Here is an 18968-nt window from a genome sequence, read left to right on the forward strand (position 1 = left end):
GCCAGTGCTATCTGTCCCAACAGGCCCCGAAATACAGGTTCCTCCTGAGCTGCTGCCCCCTCCCACCCCCACGCAGAGGGTGCGTCCCTGGGGCGGGTCCACAGTGGGGAGGGACCCACCTTAAAGCAAAGCCCATCTGCTTCCTCGGAGAATATGGCCAGGGAGGTCGGGTACAGGACCAGGAGCCGGTCCCACTGCTCCTGTGAGGGGCCGCAGGGCAGAGTAGGGGCTCCACCGGCACACACCCAGGGCCCCCACCTGCCGCCTGCGCCCCTCCCCCGCCTCCTCCACCTCTGCGCCCCCCACCCACCTGTGAGGGCAGATGCTGCAGCTTGACCCTTGAGGCGCAGATGGCGGTGCCCACCACCTGGAGCCCTGATGCCGTCCGCAGCGGGGTCAGCCTGTGCTGCAGAGTCCAGGGGAGCTCGTTCTCAGGGGGGCCCTGGTAGAGGGGGTTCAAGGGCAGGAGGAGAGTGGGGATGGAAAGGGGCGTGGGGTTCCCAGCACTGACCTGCGGCGGTGCCGGGTGGCGGCGCGGCACCCCTCCCACGAGGGCTATCTGCTTCTCCAGGTGGTAGAGCCAGCGGTCCAGCTCGGCCTGGCTGGGGCAGAGCACAAGAAGGGGGGCGGGCAGCGGGCCTGCGGGAGAGGGGCAGAGTAGGCTAGGCCAGCGGCCACAAGAAAGTCTCCTCAAGGGTTGGGGGGAGCCACTGATGACCACACGCACAGCTCTGGAGGCCCCCGACCCACTGCCCACCACCCCAGCCCGGCAGACGCATGTGTGCCCATCGGAGGAAAGGCCAGGACCCCTCAACATGCTCCGAGCCCCGCCCAGGTCCTGGGGCCGGTCGACGGCCAGGTTCACTGAGCAGCCTTAGTGCTCTCGCCCTCCTGGGGGCCAGGTCAGCACAGGCAGCACCCCCGTGCCCCTGCGCACCTGTGATCTGGAAGGCATGTTCTCTGGATCCCTCGAGCGGGCAGACACTCAGCTCCATCAGCGGTAACAGCCCCTGCCAGTGCACAGCGGGAGGGAAGGGCTGGGGGACTGGGCCCAGCACGACTGGGCCGCGTGCCCCCCAAGGGGCTGCTCTCTCCCTCTCCCCCAGCTCCTCTGCTGCCCATGTCCCCTCACCTGGAAAGTGAGTCCTTCGGAACCATGGGCCTGGAAGTAGAGGTGGGAGGGGAAGAGCTCCAGGTAGCAGTCGCTGATGTCCTGGGGGAGAGTGGGGCCAGGGTCTGAGGGCTGGGGACAGGCCCCGGGGCGGCCCTCAAGCATGCCCCTCCCGGCCCGGCCCCCACCTGGCTGTGCTGGAAACGCAGCTGGACCTTGGTGTAGTGCACAACCGTGCCCAGGCTCCTCACGGGCGCCCTCCGCTGCCCTGCCTTGAACACACTCAGGAAAGGCTGCTCCAGGTTTTCTTGCTGGCTCTCCAGGCTCGGGATGCTCTGGGGTGGGGGCAGAGCTCAGGCGAGGGGGCCTGACCAGCGGCCAGCAGCCCTGGCCCCCAGTCTTACAATACACAGGTTAAGAAGGCGCACGCAGCATCACACGTGTGTACAGAACCCTGTCCACACTCACAGCCTCTTCACATGCAAACAACGCAGCACACACACACACACACACACACACACACACACACACACACACACACACACACACACACAGCCTCCGTGCTGGTCACAGAACTCTGTGCTCTAGTCTTGGAGTCATCGAGGTTTCAATTCAACGCAGATACAACCTTAGCTTCGCTATTTCCCAACCGTGTTCCCTTATTTTGGTTATTCAACCTCCCAAGATTTGTTGGTCAGAAGGGTTCTCAGGTGTCCAGGTGAGACGATGCTCGAATCCCTCCCACACCTCAGGGTTGGCTACTAACATTTTAAAACTTGGTTCTACCAAGAAAGAGGGGGGCTGATTTGTAGTATTTGCCAATTTCCCTGGTGTAAGTACTCCTGTCACAGCCCATTTCAAGCCACCAGCACACTGCCACACGCCCCCAATCTCCCTCTCAGCGGAGGCCAAGGTCCTGACAATGACCAAGGGGTCCTCTCCCCTCACATCAGGCACATGCCCGTTTCAGGACCTTGGCCTTGCTGCCCCCTCTGCCTGGACCACTCAGCTCGGACCACTCAGCCCAGCCCCTTCTCACCCCATCCAGAGCCTGGCTCAGAAGTGCTGGTCACAGAACTCTGTGCTCTAGTCTTGGAGTCATCGAGGTTTCAATTCAACGCAGATACAACCTTAGCTTCGCTATTTCCCAACCGTGTTCCCTTATTTTGGTTATTCAACCTCCCAAGATTTGTTGGTCAGAAGGGTTCTCAGGTGTCCAGGTGAGACGATGCTCGAATCCCTCCCACACCTCAGGGTTGGCTACTAACATTTTAAAACTTGGTTCTACCAAGAAAGAGGGGGGCTGATTTGTAGTATTTGCCAATTTCCCTGGTGTAAGTACTCCTGTCACAGCCCATTTCAAGCCACCAGCACACTGCCACACGCCCCCAATCTCCCTCTCAGCGGAGGCCAAGGTCCTGACAATGACCAAGGGGTCCTCTCCCCTCACATCAGGCACATGCCCGTTTCAGGACCTTGGCCTTGCTGCCCCCTCTGCCTGGACCACTCAGCTCGGACCACTCAGCCCAGCCCCTTCTCACCCCATCCAGAGCCTGGCTCAGACCCCCTTCTCTGTGAGCCCCTGTCCGGGTGCCCTTCCAACATTCTAGCCTCACTGACCCCCGCGCATTGGTCCTCCTGTACGTCTCTGCTCAGCGCTGGCCACGTCTGGCTTACTCTGTCTTTTACTTCTTTGTTTTATCACCTGGCTCGGTCATGGGGTGAGAATGGTACGAGAATGGGGCCCGTTGCTGGGCCAGGGCCTAGGACGGGCCTGGAGTGTGCTGGGGGCTCCATGTCTGTCTGCTGAAGACAGGGAGGGTGAGTGCCCACCAACAGCTGACCCTGGCACACAGAGAATCCTCTATAAACAGGGGCTTGACTGTCAGAATGGAGTCAGACCGGGACGGGCACCGAACTGGGGCTGGAGGGGCTGAGGTCTGGGATCAGGGCGTGCTGGGGACCTGGCAGGGGCTGCTGTGCCCTGACCAAGCTGAGGCACCCCTTGGGCAAGCCCAGGAATGTGAACAGACAGACTCACAGCTTGCTGGCGTCCCTGCTTTTGGGTGGGGCCTCCTGCACCCACACCCAGTGCGGGGAATGATGCCGGATGGGACCCATGAAAAACAGGCCACGGCGCAGGAAGGGCCACGCAGCTGGGCCTGTGGCCTGGGCTCAGCCCTGGGGCCGTGGCTGGGCAGGCTCTCGTGTGGGTGTAGAACCCACACCCGGGCAGGGCTCGTGGAGCGCTGGCTCCTCCCCCGGCCCCACTCCCAGAGGTTCAGCAAGCCGGGTCCCCTCTCCAGCTGCCACGTCCCGGCCCAGGCGGAGCCTGGACAGAGGGAGCTGAGGTCTGAGATGCGGCCACACAGAGGGATGCCGCCTGGGACTTGTCGGAAGTGCTCTGTCCACTTCTCTGAGGCAGCCTGGTCTCTGAAGCCAGCACTTGGCCACAGGGAGCCCAGGACACCCCAGGGAGGAGGAGAGGGGACAGCCCGGCTGGGACACTTGGGAAGCTGGCTCGGGAGCCCACACCAGCTGTTGTGAGGACCGAGGGGCGCAGGGCAGCTGTGTCTGGGGCAAGGACCTGGGGGGTCACTTCCCTCACACCCCAGGGCCTCTGCACACAGCAGAGCCTTGCCCCGCCCCTTGCCATGCTGGGTTAAAGGGCGGGTGTCTCTCCCCCTCGGCCAACTGGGCAGGGGCTTAGGGGTGGCGTTCAGCTCGGGGTGGCCTGCCATGCGCTTGGGAGCCATGTCCCTGTGGCAGGGCCTGGGGGCGGGGCGCAGGGGCTGCTGCTGTGGGATGAGGCAGCAGTGGACACTGAAGGGACACCCCTTGGAGAAACCGGGGCCGAGGGTAGGGGGGAGGCCGGCTCACTGTGCACCCGAAGCCCCTAACTCTCGGAGTGATGGGGGGGCGTGGCGGTTCACGGCCCTGTCACCAGCCTGACGCCTGTGCCCACACGGCAGCAGCCAAGACACGCGTGCTCGTCCAGCTCCAACGTGCCCAGACACGCTGTCCTGGGCCCGGGCCCGGGCCCGGGCCTGGGACGGGGGGCGGACACCAGGGCCCCCAGGCAGGGCTGGCGCGTGGCGAGGCGTGGAGGCCCCGCCCCACCGCCCCCGCTGACTCAGGGCCGGGCCTCAGTTTCACTCTGCTCAGACTTTCGGCCGATGAGCTTCCCAGGGCAGGGCTGCACCTACTTCCTGCCTGTGCCGTGGACTTGACTCCCTTGGTCCGACGGGGAAGACCCCAGGCCCAGCACAGGCAGGACACACACGCGCGCGGTCACAGGCAGACCACCACTGCCACGCCCCCTCGAGCCAGGGCTCACTGACCGGCTGCTCACCGTTCCAGGGATGAAGCGGAAGATCTTGTCGTCAGTGGTGTCCCCATCCGGACTGGCCTCGGTGCCAAACAGGCCGACCAGCTTCCGGGCGCCGTCCTCTCTGGGAACAAGGGAAGGGGTGCTCACAGCCTGGCCCCCGAGGCAGATTGCGGGAGATCCTGTGACCGAGCGGCCGCAGCTGTACCCTGCCCCGCCTCACCTATTTCCCTTCAGCGAGGGCTTTCTGGAAAAGGAGGCTCGGAGCCTCCTAGGGGCCTGAGGGACACAGTGGCTGTTCCCCATGGGCAGCGGTGGCGGCCGGCCCAAGTAGAGCAGGTCGACAGGTCTGGGTCCCTCTGTCCCGAGCCTCCTGCCCCACCTCCTGGGGCGGGGCTCTGGGGCGGCCTGCCCTGTACCCAAGGGCCGGGGAGGCGGAGCCTTTCTGGGAGGGACCTGGCCCCACCTGAGGCTGAGCTGAGCCTTTCAGTTCCCTGCCCGGGGTCCTCCACACACGCCAGCCAGCGGGGGGCGGGGAAGGCTGCCCCCCTCTCACCGCCCAGTGAAGAGCCCCCAGTCTGTACAGGAGGGGGCCCACAGGCCAGACTGGGGGTGCCTAGAACTGGAGCTCCGTGAGCCTGGGCATCCCCTCCCAGACCTCCCCACCGTGTGAGCACACATCCTGTTTCCACCGAAATGCCTGCTGCTGAGTCACCAGTGACTGCAGGGGGCTGTGTGCTCACTCTCAGCTGTTGAAGCAGGAATTTGCAACTGGGTCAGGGGAAGCCAGGACCCTCCCGCAGCCTCTTCTCTTGCCTCAGTCCAATCCTCACCCCAGATCAAGGTCAGGGTCCCCAAGGCTTAACCAGAATCCAGGAGGGAGGCCATGACCCTCCCAGGTGCGCCTGGGACAGCCATGGTGAGGGGGAATGCCACGCATAGCCAGGGGTCAACACACTGGCCACCACAGCCCTGCCCCTGGATGTGATGGTGCGGCCTCCAAGCCCCCAGGTGCCAACACAGCATCTCGGCCCAGCCGCATAGCCACCCCGGGCCCTCCTGGTCACCCCAGACGGGACCCTGAAAGACAGAGATGGACACTCAGCCACAGGCCCGCAGAGCCCAGGAAACGTGTTTATTGTTCAAGGGGCTCATATTGCTGTACGCGGCCTGCGGTGCACATGTGCCCAGCTCAGTGCAGGATCCAGAAATGACACCACAGCCGCGGGAAGGAAGCCCGATTCGTGCCCGCCCCCGCCGGGAGTGTGCCTGGCTGGGCGAGGCAAGGAGGTGTGCAAAGCTCAGGCTGGGGGTCTGCACCTGCTCAGAAAGTCCCCCCCCCATAACTGCATTGCATCACCCCTCGGTCCCTCCAGGTCTAGAGAGTCCAAGTTGGCCCCTTACCCACGGGCAACGCCAGTGTCCACCCTGTCGCTCCCCAGTGCCCGCAGCACGGCGGGAGGACACCCGGGAGGGCAGCTTGGTCCCAGAGACAGGACACTTTAAAAGTAAACGGAGAGACCGGCAGCTGCAGCCTGCTCACCACCAGTCAATAAATAAACGAGTGAATAAATAAACGGCACACAAACAAACACTGAGGAAGGAACACGGAAAGCCGCGGCCTAGACGCGCGGAGACTGGACAGACGGCCCCGGACGTTCCTGGTGGGGGCCGAGCCCCGCCCCACGCGCAGGGGAGGCAGGCGCTGGGCCCAGGGGGCTTAAGGCACGTGGGAGGCCGCGGGCGGGTCTCTGCGCAGCCGCACCACGGGTCAGAGGCTGGTGGACGACACGGACAGCGTGGGCGAAGAGGGCGGCGGGAAGTTGAGCAGCTCGAGCACGGCCACGCCCACGCTGCTGCGCCGCGTGAACATGCAGGACGCGGCCACCCACTTGTTGGTCCTCGGGTTGTACTTCTCAATGGAGTTGAGGCTGGAACTGCCATCGTTGCCCCCTACGGCGTACAGCCAGCCATCCATGGACACCAGGTCGTGTGTGCTCCTGCCGGCAGGGCGGACAGGGAGAGGTAAGGGGCCAGGCTGGGGGTGAGGAGGGCGCAGGGCCGGGTCTGGGGCGGTAGCCACCTGAGGAGCCTCAGGGGGCGGGGCCTTGGGAGGTAGCCTGGGGGCGGGACGGATGGGAGGGGGAAATGAGCCGGTGAGGCGGGGCCTTGGCATGATGGGGGCGGAGCCTTGGAGCAGTGGGGGCGGGGCCCTGGAGGGAGAGACCTGGGAAGGAGGTGGGGGCACACGCCGCGCAGGGGTGAGAGCCTGGGACACATCTGTCGGGGTCGGGGGTGCAGACCGCTGTGGTGGTGACAGGTGTGGGGGCCAGCACACCTTCGGATGTTCATGGGCGCCACACTCTCCCAGGCACCCGCCTTGGGGCTGTATCTCTCCACAGAGTTGAGGCAGCTGGTGCCGTCATTGCCACCAGCCACGTAGAGGGCCCCCTCCAGCACCGCCACACCCGCGGAGCTGCGCCGGCTCAGCATGGAGGCCACGGGCGTCCAGGAGCTCACCTGCGGTGGAGGGACGGGCTGGGGGCAGACCCACTACCAGCCTCCCTCCGTCTCCACGTGCAGGACTCTAGTCCAGGGTGGGGTGTCTGTGGGACAGGGTGGATGTAAAGGGATGACCCTCCGGGGGATGGGGGTGGCCAGAGAGTGATGGCCCAAAGTAGCTCTGGGGAAGGGGAATGTTCGATTGGGGTGTTTCGCACCTGGGGCTCATACTTCTCCACGGTGGCCAGGTGTGACGAGCTGTCATAACCGCCCACGGCATACAGGTTCCCATCTGCAGAGAGTCAACACACCCATGGTGCACCTGCCGTGTGCGGGGGTCCCTGGCGTGGGAGCTATGCGAAGCAGTCACCCACCGAGCATGGCCACGCGCACATATCGCCTCCGGGTGCTCATGGCGGCGATCGACGTCCATGTTCCCGTCAGGGGGTCGTAGCGCTCGGCACTGTAGACACCAGGACGGCCGCTGACCTTGAGCAGTGGCAGAAAGGCAGTCCCGGCCCCACGACCTGCCCTCCCCCGAGGAATGACTAAAATTCTGTGCTAGGCAGTCACGGAGGCTGACCCCAGAGTCCCACTGGAGCAGGAAGCAGGGCCTACTGGGTGGACACAGGCCACAGGCTACCTGGATAATGCTGGGCGAGTGTCCACCTGGGCCCAGCCCCTGGCCTGGTGGGAAGGATGCCAGAGAGGAAAGAAGGGGCCACTGGGCTAGCCCAGATGAAGAGGCACAGGGGACCCTGGTGACCTGACTCAGGCAGGGTCCCCCTTGGTTCCCCTCAGGCAGGACCTCTGCGGTCCTGATGCAGCCACACCTGCTAAGCCAACCCTGAAAGGCCACCCAGCCCTGACCCCAGCCACTACCTGTTGAGGCAAGAGGCCCCGTCGTAGCCACCGGCTGCATACAGGAGCCCGTGGAGGGCAGCCACACCCAGGCAGCTGCGCCTCGTGCCCATGGACACCTCAGGCTGCCAGGTGTTGGTCACAGGGTCGTAGGACTCTACGGTGGCCAGGTCTGAAGTCCCATCGTAACTAGGGGAGGGGTTCGCTGCCGGTCAGGGTTGGCCCAGTGGGCACATGCCAAGCCCCTGACCCGAGCCCAGCCCCCACTCTTACCCGCCCACGGCATATAGCCGGTTCCCGACTGCCGCCACGCCCACCCGGGCCCGGCGCGCGGACATCGAGGCCACCACATGCCAGCGGTCGGCGCGTGTGTCGTACGCTTCACAGTCGCCGTGGATGGCGAACAGGCTCCCACCACCTAGGCAGGGGGAGGTGACGGGGCAGGACAAGGGGCCAGGGACGCAGTGGGCTAGGAGGCTCTAGCACAGCCCGAGGCTGAGGGCCTGGAGGCTCCAAGGGCAAGTGGGGCCAGTGACTGGTGAGCAGGTCACACCGCGGTGGATGGAAGAGCAGGTGTGGGGTGAGCGCAGGGTGGCCACGGCACGGGGTGGGGGGGCTTGTGCTGGGCTTGTGGGTAGGGACACGGGGCGTAGGGCAGGGATGGGGGACCGGACGGGACGGGACGGGTGGGCGTACCCACAGCGAAGAGCACAGGGCCAGCGCCCTCACAGCGCCGGGGCCGGGTGCGGCTGCTGCCCAGGACGCCCCTCTGCTCGGGCAGCAGGTGGAACTTGAGGGCCTCAATGAGTAGGTCCTTGCAGTCTGGGTGGTGCCGCACCAGGCTCTCGGCGTCCACGTGGCCCAGCAGGAAGTCCCGGCTCAGCAGGGGCAGGCGTACACACTTCATCAGCTGGGGTGTGGTAGCACGCCTGCTATGGTCAGGCCTGCTCGTGTGTCCTAGACCCTCCTCAAGACACATGCTTGCATCACCCCTGTGGGATCTCTGGACACAGAAGGGCCCAGGCACGCCTGATCCTCGGTCACTGCATCCCCTCCCACGCGCCGCAGGCCCCCCAGCGCCTGGCCTCACCCGAGGAACGTGCTGCCTCCGGGTATCCACGTCGTGCTTGACCCAACTCAGGACGGCACGGTAGACGTCCTCCTCTGAAGGCACGTTCAGGCTGTCGCTAGAAACCAGTTCCAGCACCTGGGGGTGGGGACCCTCAGACCTGAGATCTGGGGAGGGGCCTGGGGACCCATGGAGCCCTGAAGGTGCCTGGGAGGGAGAGTCCAAGGGGGCCCAGTGTTCCTATGAGGAAGAGCCGAGCAGGGTCAGGAGTCACAGACCCAGTTCCCAGGGGCCTAGCTCCAGAGCAGTCCTGGGAGTACGGAACCAGGCACGGGAGACTGTGGGCAGGTGTGTAATCAGGACAGGAGAGTGTCAGGTATCAATGGTGATGGCTTGTGTGGGGTTAGAAAATGGGGGTGGGGGGTTCCCAGGGGATGGGTGGCGGGGTTGGAACGTCAGTCAGAGACTGGAGATAAAGACTAAGGAGCAAAGGACCAGGTCTTATGGGCCCAGATGACGGGGGCCAGGGGGCCAAGGCTGGTACTGGGGTCTGGCGATTGGGTCAGGGTCGGGGTCCGAGTCAAGGTCCAGGCTGTGCTCCAGCTGCCACGTTACCTGCTTCAGCGGCAACAGCATGAACTCCTCAGTCTTGGCCACGTCCACGAAGTGCTGCAGCACGTACCTGTGTGCCGCCTTGAGCAGGTCACTGCACGAGTGTGTGTCGGCGAAGCCCCGGATGCCCAGACAGTTGGAGGGGTCGAGCTGACTCAGCAGGAACTTGCAGCAGGCGTCACGGACCCCATTCAGCTGCAGAAGGCTGGCGGCCGGGAGCAGAGTCTACGGGGCAAGATGGGAGAGAGGGCCAGGGGAGCAGGGACAGAGAAATGGACATGAGCACTGAAGGGGAGGCAGCGGTACAGGGGATGCTGGGGGCGTGGGGAGAGCGGAGGCACAAGCACGGTAGCGGTACAGGACGTGAGAGGTGAGGCGGCCTCACCTGTACGTTGCCCTCCCCCACCACGATCTCGGCCGTGTACGCAAACTGCACCAGCTGGTCCAAGGCCTGAGGGTCGATATCGTGCAGCGTCACATGCGTCTGACGGCTCTCACTCATCTCATCTGTGGGGACAGCAGGTCAGGCTGGTCCCCACCCTGGGAGAGCTGCAGAGTCCCCCAAGTGCCCGAACCCGATGGGGCAGTACTTGCTTGTGAACATGGCGTGGAAGTAGGGGCTGCAGGAGGCCAGCACCACCTTGTGTGCCCGGATCTCCTTAGCAGCCACGTGCAAGACGATGTCACACAGGAGGCCGCGCTGCCGCATGCGGCTCATGGCCACGAAGGCATCGTGGTAGTGCCGCTTGGAGTTGTGGGATACGGTGTGGCCCTCGCGGCTCAGCAGCTGCACTGCACCCTCCATGGGGCCCGTGGGCCGGGCCTGCCGGGGCCGGGCACGCTCTGCCTCGGGGCTGTAGGTGGGCAGTGCCTGGTCACGGTGTGCTCTGCAGGGAGCTGCTCACCCACCCCTGAGACCCTGGGCAGGGCCTGGGCCCCCAGGAGGCCGCCCACCCCCAGCAGCCCGAACCAGGTTTCCATCAAGGACCCACTCCCCTCGGGACCTCCCCTGCTCTCCAGGCGCTACCGCACTCTGCTCCCTCGCATCCAGGGAGCCCAACTAGACTCTGCTCCAACCTGCTACCAGAGTGAGGTCGGATCCCACGGCAGACCCCGGTCCATCATTGAACCTGTACATCTTCCTCTGCCGCGACCCCTGCTCAAGCACCACACTTCCCTCTGCCCGGGGGCCTTCGTGAAGAACCCGGCTCTCTAGACCCTCCTCGGGATTAGGCTCTCTGTCCATCGCTGGCAGCCCTTCCTGAGCCCCCATCAGAGTCCGGTGTCCTCGGCACGGGCAGGTCATGAGGGAAGCGCACGAGGTGAAACCGGTCCGTACTGACCGGTGGCTCTGAAGCAGACCCCTACACCGACCAGCAAGTGTGACCTCTCTTGACCGCCAACCCCCCCATCATTCAGACAGGCCGCCCGAGTCTTTGAACGGCGCAGCCGGAATTCAAGGGCGGCGGGAGGGGACAGAGCCTTCGGGAGCAGACTCCTCGGGACGCCCTGCCCCGCGCCGAATGTGTGCGCGGGTGACGCAGGGGACCTGGACCCTCCGCGGTAGGGCCAAGCCTGCGGCGCACGAGGTCGCCCCCTCCCGGCAGCCTGCCAGGGTCGGCGCGCCCCTCCCTCCCTCCCTCCCTCCTTGCCCCCTCCTCCTCGGCCCTGGCCCGACTGCCGGCCGGGCGCTCGCTGCGCGGCTGCATGGGTTCGGCCGCCGGCCCGCCGCCGATCCGCGGAGGACGCACGGACAAGCGGACGCCGGACGGCTGGAGGGCTGCTCGGCGGTGGCGGCAGGCTCTGCGTTCCTCGCTCCCGCCGCTTGCCCGCAGCCGCTGTTTCTCGGCGCCGCCCGCTCCGCCTCCCGCGCTCCCCCGAGGTTTCGGGGTCGACGCGTAGCGCGCGAATCCTCCCAATGTTTCGGCGCTCCGCCCGCCTCCTCCTCCAGGAAGCCCCCCGGGCCCCGCCCGCCGTCTATCCCCAAGAAACCTCCTGGACCTTCCGCCCGCCTCAACTCGTTCAAGAAGCACCCGTCGCCCCTTTCGGGGCCCCGCATCTCCTGGGGGGCCGAATGGCCCCACGTGATGCCCCTGGGACCTGAGCCAGCCGGGGTCCGCGTCTGCCCTCCTCTCTCCAACCCCACGCAGGCCACTTTGCCGTCTGGCCTTGATCTGGACGCTGGCTGCACAGCGGGAGAGGGGGTGGGGTGCACGCCCTGGGCGCTGTGGGGTCCCCTGTCTTGGGATCTGGCTGTCCAGGCCCGCGGACCTCCGCCATTAGGACGAGTGGGGGGAGGGGAGGGCATAGGTTGGCTTCCCCACCTCCTTCCTTCCCCAAGGCAACCTTCCAGCCTCCGGGCCTTTGCACCTGCAGGCTGTTCCACAGATAGGGCAGGGCAAAAGTGGCTGTCCCCGCCCGGGCCGGCCTGGGTACTTAGGCAGATGTGTTCGTAGCTGAATTCCCAGTAGAGGACTCGAGGGACTGAAATATCAGCCATCCTCTTTCAGGGAGATTTGGCCAACCTGGTTTCAGTAACAGTGCTCGGGTCTGTCCGCTGTCTGACCCCTCTGGCTCCCCCAGCGCAGGTGCTGTGGGGCTGTCCAGTGAGGTGGAAACGGCTCTCATCGTTCTGATCCTCATCAGAGTGTCATTTATCAATTCGCAAACAGCCCGTCTATAGCATCACCATTTCTATTTTCGTCTGTTTTTTCTACTAAAGATTGTTGGCTTTTTATTATTGATTTCTAAGAGCTCTTTGTATAGAAGTCCTCTCTGACACATGTTTCCCCCCATGCAATTTTTCCGTGGTCAATGCATTGACATCCTCACAGGCACGTGTTCACGGAACCCATGGAGGGGGCGGTGGGGGGGGGGCTGTGGGCTGGGCTGGGCGACGGTGACCCGGCCCGGCCCGGCCCTCCCCCAGGTCGGTGGCGTTATTAGTGCCTTTTTTGGTAAACGTCACAGATTTGTGAGCGGAATGGCGGGATTCCGCCCTACGCAGTCCTGCCAGGTGCTGGAGCTCCGCAGTCTGTCCCTCAGCGGAAACGAGCGGGAGCCGTGACTGAACCAGGCCTGCGCAGGGAGCTTTCATCTCGCGTGCCACCCTGGGAGGCCGAGCGCCTCCCGTCCAAAAAGAGAGCTGAACGCGCCCTCCCGCCTGGATGCCGCCGCAGCCAAGGTTGGAGAACCTTAAAGCCACCTGGCGGGGCGCGGCGGGGCGGGGCCGGGGGCGGGGTTGCCTGCAGGAAGTGCGCCTGGCGCAAGGCCTGCTGGGGCCGGAAGTGGGGCGCACGCTACGGGCTTGCAGTTATGGCGGCAGCGTGGACCCGCAAGCGGTGAGTTCAGGCTCCGATCAGGCCTCCCGGCGGGCGCTTGCATCCAGAGAGGCTCCTCTTGCACCTCTCTGTGTTCCTGGGGCGGCCGGGCTGGGGAACACCGGGCTGGCGGGGAGTCATGACTCCAACGGCATGGCCCGCAGGCGCCTGGCGGAGCTGACGGTGGACGAGTTCCTGGCCTCGGGCTTTGATTCCGAGTCCGACTCGGAACCCGAAGGAGCCCCAGAGGCGGAGACGCGGGCGGCACGCGGAGCGGCCCGGAGCCCGGATGGGCCAGGTGGGAGTCCCTTGGCCAGGTGAGTGGAGCGTCTTCTACGGGCCGTGTGTAAGCAGAACCCACTTAACCGTCCTGGCCCGCCCCACCAGAAGGGTGCTGACCACTCCTGGGGCCTCAGGACTGAGGCCTAGGGACCTCTGATCTCTCCCCCAGACCTTTCGGCTTGTTTATTCTTCCGTCCGGTATTTACGGAGTGACTGCTCTGTGCCAAGTCATCCCGGTGTTGGGAAACGCTGGAGAATAGTATTCTTTTTTGGTCTAGGAGAGCTTACTCGGCCTTGGATAAACCACAGCGTGTAGGGCGGTGGAAGAAATAAGTGCTGCAGACAGGAAGGAAAAGCAGAAGGAGCTGGAAGACTAGGGAGCATAGGTGGGAGCTTCTGCGGCAGCGTTAGGTGGAGTGGATAAGGCCGTTTTATGAAATCTGAGGGAGTAAATGGCAGCAGTAGGGGAAGAATATCTGGGTGTTTCAGACAGCAGGAACAGCAAAGGTCCTGAGTTGGGTGTGAGCCTTACGCAGAGTTCAGCATGGCTGTGGCAGGAATGCGAGGAGAGTAGTAGGAGGTGAAGCTGGAGAGACGGTGATGGGGCTGGATCTTGTAGACCGATTATATGGCGTCTCAGTACAGTTGGAAATTAGCCTAGGGTTTTGAATAGTGAAGTAACGTCGCGTGACATGTAACAGGAGGGTCCTTCCGGTTGCTGTGCTGAGAGCAGGTTGTAAGGGGCTGGAGTGGACGAGTGAATTGAGAGATGATGCTGGTTTGAGAGGAGTCGTGAGACTTTTGGAAGTATTGATGATGAGATCTCGTGGCAGAGTGCGTGCTGGGTGTGAGAGACAGGGTTTACCTTTCACGTGAGTACCTGGAAAGGGGGAGTTAGCGACAGCTGAGGTAGAGCAGCGTGTGGGCAGAGTAAGTTCGGGGGAAGCTGCAAGTTCAGGGTTGCTTTGAAACACGCTTTGGGTTTGAAACACGTGTGCAGAGGCTGCTGGACGTGGGAGTCCGGAGTTTGGGGGAGAGAGAGATCTGCTGAAAACTTACTCTCTGGAAAGCTCCCTGCCTTGGTTGTTGGCAGCTGCTGTGGAGGGAGCAGAAAGCCTCAGGTTCTCTGAGGAGGACAGGAAGCCTGATCCCCCCTCCCCCCTTGGCCTTGGCTGTGCCAGCCGGTCAGACTTGATGACCCCCACCTTCTCAGCCGTCGTAAGGGCCGTGCGTCTGAGCACAAGGACCAGCTCTCTCGACTGAAGGACAAAGACCCTGAGTTCTACGAGTTCCTGCAGGAGAATGACCAGAGCCTGCTGAATTTTAGTGATTCGGACAGCTCTGAGGGCGAGGAGGAGCAGCTCCACTCCCTGCCGGACGCGCTGGAGGTGAGAGCCTGTGCACAGCTGGGTGGGGGCGGGGGCGTGTTTGTGGCCTCTGCATCTGGTCCGGTGGGGCCCTCTGTGTCTGGTGCAGGAGGTGAGCGAGGAGGAAGATGAGGAGGACGGGGCCCCCAGAGGGCCTATGGGGAGGAGGAGGGGCTCTGCCTCTGTGACGCTCGCCATGGTTGAGAGATGGACGCAGGCAGCGAAGGTGAGAAGTGGCCTGGGCTGGGCCGCCGACCCCGCCCCAGCTCCTGCCCCCCTGCTTTCTTTCACTTACCTGGGGCAGTGCAGGTGGGAGGAGCCCACTCTGATCCCGTTCAGCACGAGAGAATCTCGCAGTTTTCCCTGCATGCTAGGAGGGCTCAGGACTGCATTCTCTCCTTCATTCAGAGACTAGGGCCTCTGCCTTCTCCTTTCCTCTCTGTTTTTCTCCAGGGCTCTCTGAAGTCCACTGTGGGCAGGACATAGTCTCTGTGCCTTTGCTCGCTGGTGGAGCCAGGGCCGTTCTGAGGGCCTTGCAGTGGTTTCTGCGGAAAGGGAGGACTCCAGATACCACTTGGAGCTAGCCGTTGTTTAGATCCAGGCTCCTCCGCCCCTCCCTCATAGCTCTTCCAGGAGGGTTCTGGACTCTTTCTGTTCCTTGCACATGGCTCCATAACGCTGCTCCCACCTCTGCTCTTGGTCTGAGGATGTGGCCGAGGATGCCTTCCTCTCATAGAGCAGGTTCCCGGAGCCCCAGCTAGCTGCCTCTCGCTTTGCCAAGCACAGCTGACTGCTCCTCCAACATTCTGGGTCCTTCTGCCCTTTTAGCAGCACCTTACTCCAAAGCTGTTCCACGAAGTTGTGCAGGCGTTTCGAGCAGCCGTGGCTACCACCCAAGGAGAACAGGAAGGCACTGAGACCAGCAAATTCCAGGTCACGGACAGTGCTGGTGAGCTGGGGTGAGGGGACCAGGGATACAGTCTCTGTGTTCCATTTTCTGTTCTGAGAGTGGCATCTCTGGTCCCCTCGTTGCAGTGTTCAACGCTCTGGTCACTTTCTGCATCAGAGATCTCTTTGGCTGTCTCCAGGAGCTGCTGTTTAGAAAAGCCCAGAAGGACAGTAGCAGGTAAGAGGGAGGAGGATGGCATGGGGAGGCATGGTCCGGGCCCTGCACTGGGGAAGGCAGGGGCTCTGGGACCTAGGGGCCCCCTCTAGACCCAGCTGGCACAGAGGGATGTGGAGGACAGAGCCAGGCTCTTTGTAGGACTCTTGGGAGAGGCTGGACACTCAGGGCCCTGTGGGGGTAGCCCTGTCCTTCCTCCTTCCTGCCCAGAATTCCTCAAGGGCCACAGAGTGTGTGCTTGGCTTTGCTCCCCCGTCTTTCCTGGTCAGGATTCTGTCTTTTCACTTTGGACAAGTCAAGTCTCGTTTGCTCTCCTTGCTCTTTGGCTGGTGCGAGTGTGTGTGTCTAGGCAGGGGCCCCATCCATGCTGGCTCGAGGACCTTGTCTTCCGTGTGAGAGGTCAGTTGAGCGGAGAAGGCCCTGGAAGGTTTCCGGAGGGGGCAGAGCAGCAGCCGGCATTTGGCAGCTTGTGGGCTCCACTGGGGCTCACAGGAGCCTGCGGCCACGTGACCTGGAGGCAGGAAAGGCTTGGAGGGTCACACTCACCCCGACGCTGCTCAGAGGGAGAAGGAAACTCCAGGGAGAGGTCCGCCGGGACCACCTGGCGGGGGAGGAGGAAGAGGCCGGGACTCGGGGATGGGAGTACCTGGGCCTGGGGGCATGGTCGGGGCTGGCTGGACTGATGCGGCCACGTGGGGGTGGCCGCCTGAGGGGGCAGGGCAGCTGGCTGCTGGCGAGAGTGTAGGGCCACAGGCAGTGAGTGAGTGGGCAGCAAAGAGGTAGCGCTCAGTGGTGCTGGCGTTGGCTGGGTGCGGGCTTCCGTGGGGGCCGCTGCAGTGGGGAGAGCGGTCACCATGGAGGACAGCGGGCTTGGGAGGAAGCGGCAGCGCCGCCTGGGTCGTGGCTCCAGGTGTCCAGCAGCCGGCCTCAGCCCGTGGGGAGGCCATCAGGGGCCCCTGTACTTGGTTCCTTTGCACACGTTAGCAGAGTTAACAGGCACTTAACGTGCTGAGTTCTGCAAGTGTTGAGAGCTGATGGTTTTGAGAAACTTCCTAGGCATCAGTCACTGCTGCTGAAATTAAGGTGTAAATGGTTTGGTCTCTGTAAAGCGTATGTGGCCCAGGGAGTTCCCCGGTGGTCCAGTGGTTAGGATTCGGTGCTTTCACTGCCGTGGCCCGGATTCAATCCCTGGTCGGGGAACTGAGGTCCCATAAGCCATAAGGCTAACAACAACGACAAAAACTACGTGGCCCAAAGGAAGACAGCTTGTTGTGCTGGTTGGCGATGCTTGGGTCAGACCTGGGACTGTAGAGTGGGTGCCTGAGAGGTGTGGGGAGCTGGAGGCCAGGGGTCTGTCTGGGGGCTCTGGGGGAAGTGGCTGGCCCTGGGCTCAGACAGGAAGGATGGTCAGCCCTCTGGCCAGGTGGGGCGGCCTGTGGGGGGCTTGGGGCTTGGTGGTACCCCTCCTTAGGCGTAGCCGTGGGCCATCCTTGAGAGAGTCCTGGCGTGTCTCTCGCGTCTATCCAGCTGGAAAGGTCCCTGAACTCATGGGAAAGATGGGGGGCGGGGTGTCTCACCACAGGGCCCATGTGCCCTTGCATCCTGGACACTGTGTGTGTCCTGCATGGGACGTGGCTTGGGGCACACCCCTGCCTCCTGGTTGCCCTCCTTGTGGCCTCGTGTCTGAGCTGGAGGGTGCGGTCTCCCTGCAGGGTGCGGCAGCCATCCAGCAGCCCGCTGTGGGGGAAGCTCCGGCTAGACATCAAGGCTTACCTGAGCTCCGTCATACAGGTGCAGTCCTGGGGGGCGGGGCCTGCCGGGTCACATGGGGGCCTGGCTGCACCCACCGGTCCAATCCTTCCTCGAATCCTTCCTCGTATCCCGGGCCTCGCTGATCTCTCCTGCTCCCCCAGCTGGTGGCCTGTGTGGCAGAGACGACAGTAGCGGCGGCCGTCCTCCAGCACGTCAGCAGCTCCGTGCCCTACTACCTGACCTTCCCCAAGCAGTGCCGTATGCTGCTCAAGGTGTGTGGCCTCAGGGCAGCCCAGCTGCCGGCTGGAGTGCAGGGGCCATCTGTGCCACCCCGTGGGGTTCTGTCTTGGGGGCACACTCGAGGCAGCACAGCCCAGTCACGCGAGGACGGGCTCCCCTGGGGGGCTGGGGGCAGCTTTCTGGCACCCACGTGCATACATGCGCTGGACAGCAGAGGTCAGTTTTCACCGTACGACCTTCAGGAGGGGTGACGTGCTTTGGTTTCGCTCCTCCCCGATTGAGCCCTAACTCGGGGAGTTCCCCGGGGGGGCGCTGTGGGAAGGGCTGTCTCTGGCCGGGCTTGGCGGGGGGCGCCCGGAGCAGGCGGTGACAACTCGCCTCCACAGAGGATGGTGGTCCTATGGGGCACGGGTGAGGAGACACTGCGCGTGCTGGCCTTCCTGGTGCTCGTCAAGGTCTGCCGGCACAAGAAGGACGTCTTCCTGAGCCCCGTCCTCAAGGTAGCGGTGCCCCTGGCTCTTCTGTTAGGGTCTGGGTTGAAAGTCTTGACCTGAGGGTTGGGCAGGCTGCCTTTGTGGTCGGTGTTTCTTGCGGGTGCTGTGACCCTGGGCAGACCCAGGTCCTCGTCATGGCTTTCTCCAAGAGAAGTGGGGGACGGGACGGCATGGGGACAGGAGCCGTTGGTCCCCCTGGGGCTCCACATGGAATGGCCTGCACAGCTCTCCCCTCAGTGGACGAGGACATCAGACGTGGAGAAGGACGGGGACCCTGCTGGCTGGCTCTAAGCCTGGGGTGGCCTGCCCTGCACAGAACCCTCTAGAAGCCCCCTGCATCAGCCTGGCGGGCAGCTGGGGCTTCTCTGCCTCCTTCCCTTCTGGTCCGTCCACGGCCCTTGCCCTTTCGCACGGTTATTCATGCTCCCTCCTTCCTGGGTGTCTAGGCCTCCCCGTAAGACCCTTCCCCTCGGCACTGCAGACTCTGCCTGGGGCCGGTGGGCTGAGCAGCAGTGGGGCCTTGAGAAGCAGGGCCGTGCGACGGGGGTGGGGGGTCTGCGGCACGCGTGGCTGGGCCGTGGTTCCTGCTGAGGCCAGCTCTGAGGGAAAGGCCCGGGTGTCTGCAGGGGGCTTGGAGCTGGGTGGTGGGGGCATGGGGCCCTGGGAGCTCAGAGGTGGCTCTGACTAAGGTGTTTCCGGCAGCAAATGTACATCACGTACGTGAGGAACTGCAGGTTCACCTCCCCCAGCACCCTGCCCCTCGTCAACTTCATGCAGCGGACTCTGACAGAGCTGCTGGCCCTGGACGCGGGCGTCGCCTACCAGCACGCATTCCTCTACATCCGCCAGCTCGCCATCCACCTGCGCAATGCCATGACCACTCGCAAGAAGGTGGGCGGGGTGGGGG

General features: G+C 63.9%; 3 protein-coding genes across 13 annotated transcripts in view; 1 reads left to right on the forward strand and 2 right to left on the reverse strand.

Moving 5' to 3' along the window:
- PLEKHN1 (pleckstrin homology domain containing N1) overlaps nt 1–4787 on the reverse strand; it is an 8077-nt gene extending 3290 nt beyond the window's left edge. For 2 of the 5 annotated variants that reach the window (XM_024760320.1, XM_024760317.1), the window contains exons 1-8: nt 4663–4787; nt 4464–4563; nt 1300–1446; nt 1133–1213; nt 938–1010; nt 512–639; nt 311–442; nt 120–200 (exon numbers count right to left, since the gene is read on the reverse strand). In XM_024760320.1, coding sequence (XP_024616088.1) covers nt 120–200; nt 311–442; nt 512–639; nt 938–1010; nt 1133–1213; nt 1300–1446; nt 4464–4563; nt 4663–4745 — 825 coding nt within the window. In that variant the 5' untranslated portion in view covers nt 4746–4787. Of the gene's footprint in view, nt 1–119; nt 201–310; nt 640–937; nt 1011–1132; nt 1214–1299; nt 1447–4463; nt 4564–4662 lie in introns of all 5 variants that reach the window. The other 3 variants (XM_024760319.1, XM_024760318.1, XM_024760316.1) reach the window with 3 other exon arrangements.
- A 179-nt stretch (nt 4788–4966) lies between these two features.
- On the reverse strand, nt 4967–10330 carry KLHL17 (kelch like family member 17). 6 transcript variants are annotated; one of them, XM_024760327.1, is made up of 11 exons: nt 10078–10330; nt 9869–9990; nt 9487–9708; nt 8893–9009; nt 8499–8712; nt 8076–8220; nt 7824–7991; nt 7316–7404; nt 7160–7233; nt 6778–6959; nt 4967–6439 (listed from the first exon to the last, which is right to left on the reverse strand). In XM_024760327.1, exons 1-11 carry the CDS (start codon nt 10286–10288, stop codon nt 6211–6213), a joined length of 1773 nt encoding a protein of 590 aa, XP_024616095.1. In that variant the 5' UTR covers nt 10289–10330; the 3' UTR covers nt 4967–6210. The 6 variants fall into 6 exon arrangements, 5 of the variants coding, with proteins under 5 accessions (XP_024616095.1, XP_024616091.1, XP_024616094.1 ...); XM_024760323.1 differs by having other exon boundaries at nt 8499–8769; nt 10078–10326; XM_024760326.1 differs by having other exon boundaries at nt 8499–9009.
- Nucleotides 10331–12776: 2446 nt separating this feature from the next.
- The window catches only part of NOC2L (NOC2 like nucleolar associated transcriptional repressor), a 12406-nt gene continuing 6214 nt past the window's right edge, over nt 12777–18968 (forward strand). The window contains exons 1-10 of one of the 2 annotated variants that reach the window (XM_024760295.1): nt 12777–12824; nt 12968–13120; nt 14299–14473; nt 14562–14678; nt 15281–15401; nt 15488–15578; nt 17288–17366; nt 17489–17599; nt 17954–18067; nt 18764–18952. In XM_024760295.1, the coding sequence (XP_024616063.1) occupies nt 12799–12824; nt 12968–13120; nt 14299–14473; nt 14562–14678; nt 15281–15401; nt 15488–15578; nt 17288–17366; nt 17489–17599; nt 17954–18067; nt 18764–18952 (1176 nt within the window). In that variant the 5' untranslated portion in view covers nt 12777–12798. The remainder of the gene's footprint in view (nt 12825–12967; nt 13121–14298; nt 14474–14561; nt 14679–15280; nt 15402–15487; nt 15579–17287; nt 17367–17488; nt 17600–17953; nt 18068–18763; nt 18953–18968) is intronic. The other variant, XM_024760296.1, reaches the window with a different exon arrangement.

Source organism: Neophocaena asiaeorientalis, unplaced genomic scaffold (assembly GCF_003031525.2).
Source record: "Neophocaena asiaeorientalis asiaeorientalis breed wild unplaced genomic scaffold, Neophocaena_asiaeorientalis_V1.1 scaffold489, whole genome shotgun sequence".
Lineage (NCBI taxonomy): Eukaryota > Metazoa > Chordata > Mammalia > Artiodactyla > Phocoenidae > Neophocaena > Neophocaena asiaeorientalis.

What these genes read in the sequence shown, in the direction of transcription:
- KLHL17 (XM_024760326.1), bottom strand. Translation starts at nt 10,288, where the DNA reads ATGGAGGGTGCAGTGCAGCTGCTGAGCCGCGAGGGCCACACCGTATCC. An exon ending in CTTCCACGCCATGTTCACAA is followed by an intron (nt 9,991 to 10,077) that starts GCAAGTACTGCC and finishes CTGTCCCCACAG; the next exon opens with ATGAGATGAGTGAGAGCCGT. An exon ending in TGCTGTTGCCGCTGAAGCAG is followed by an intron (nt 9,010 to 9,486) that starts GTAACGTGGCAG and finishes CCCCACCCCCAG; the next exon opens with GTGCTGGAACTGGTTTCTAG.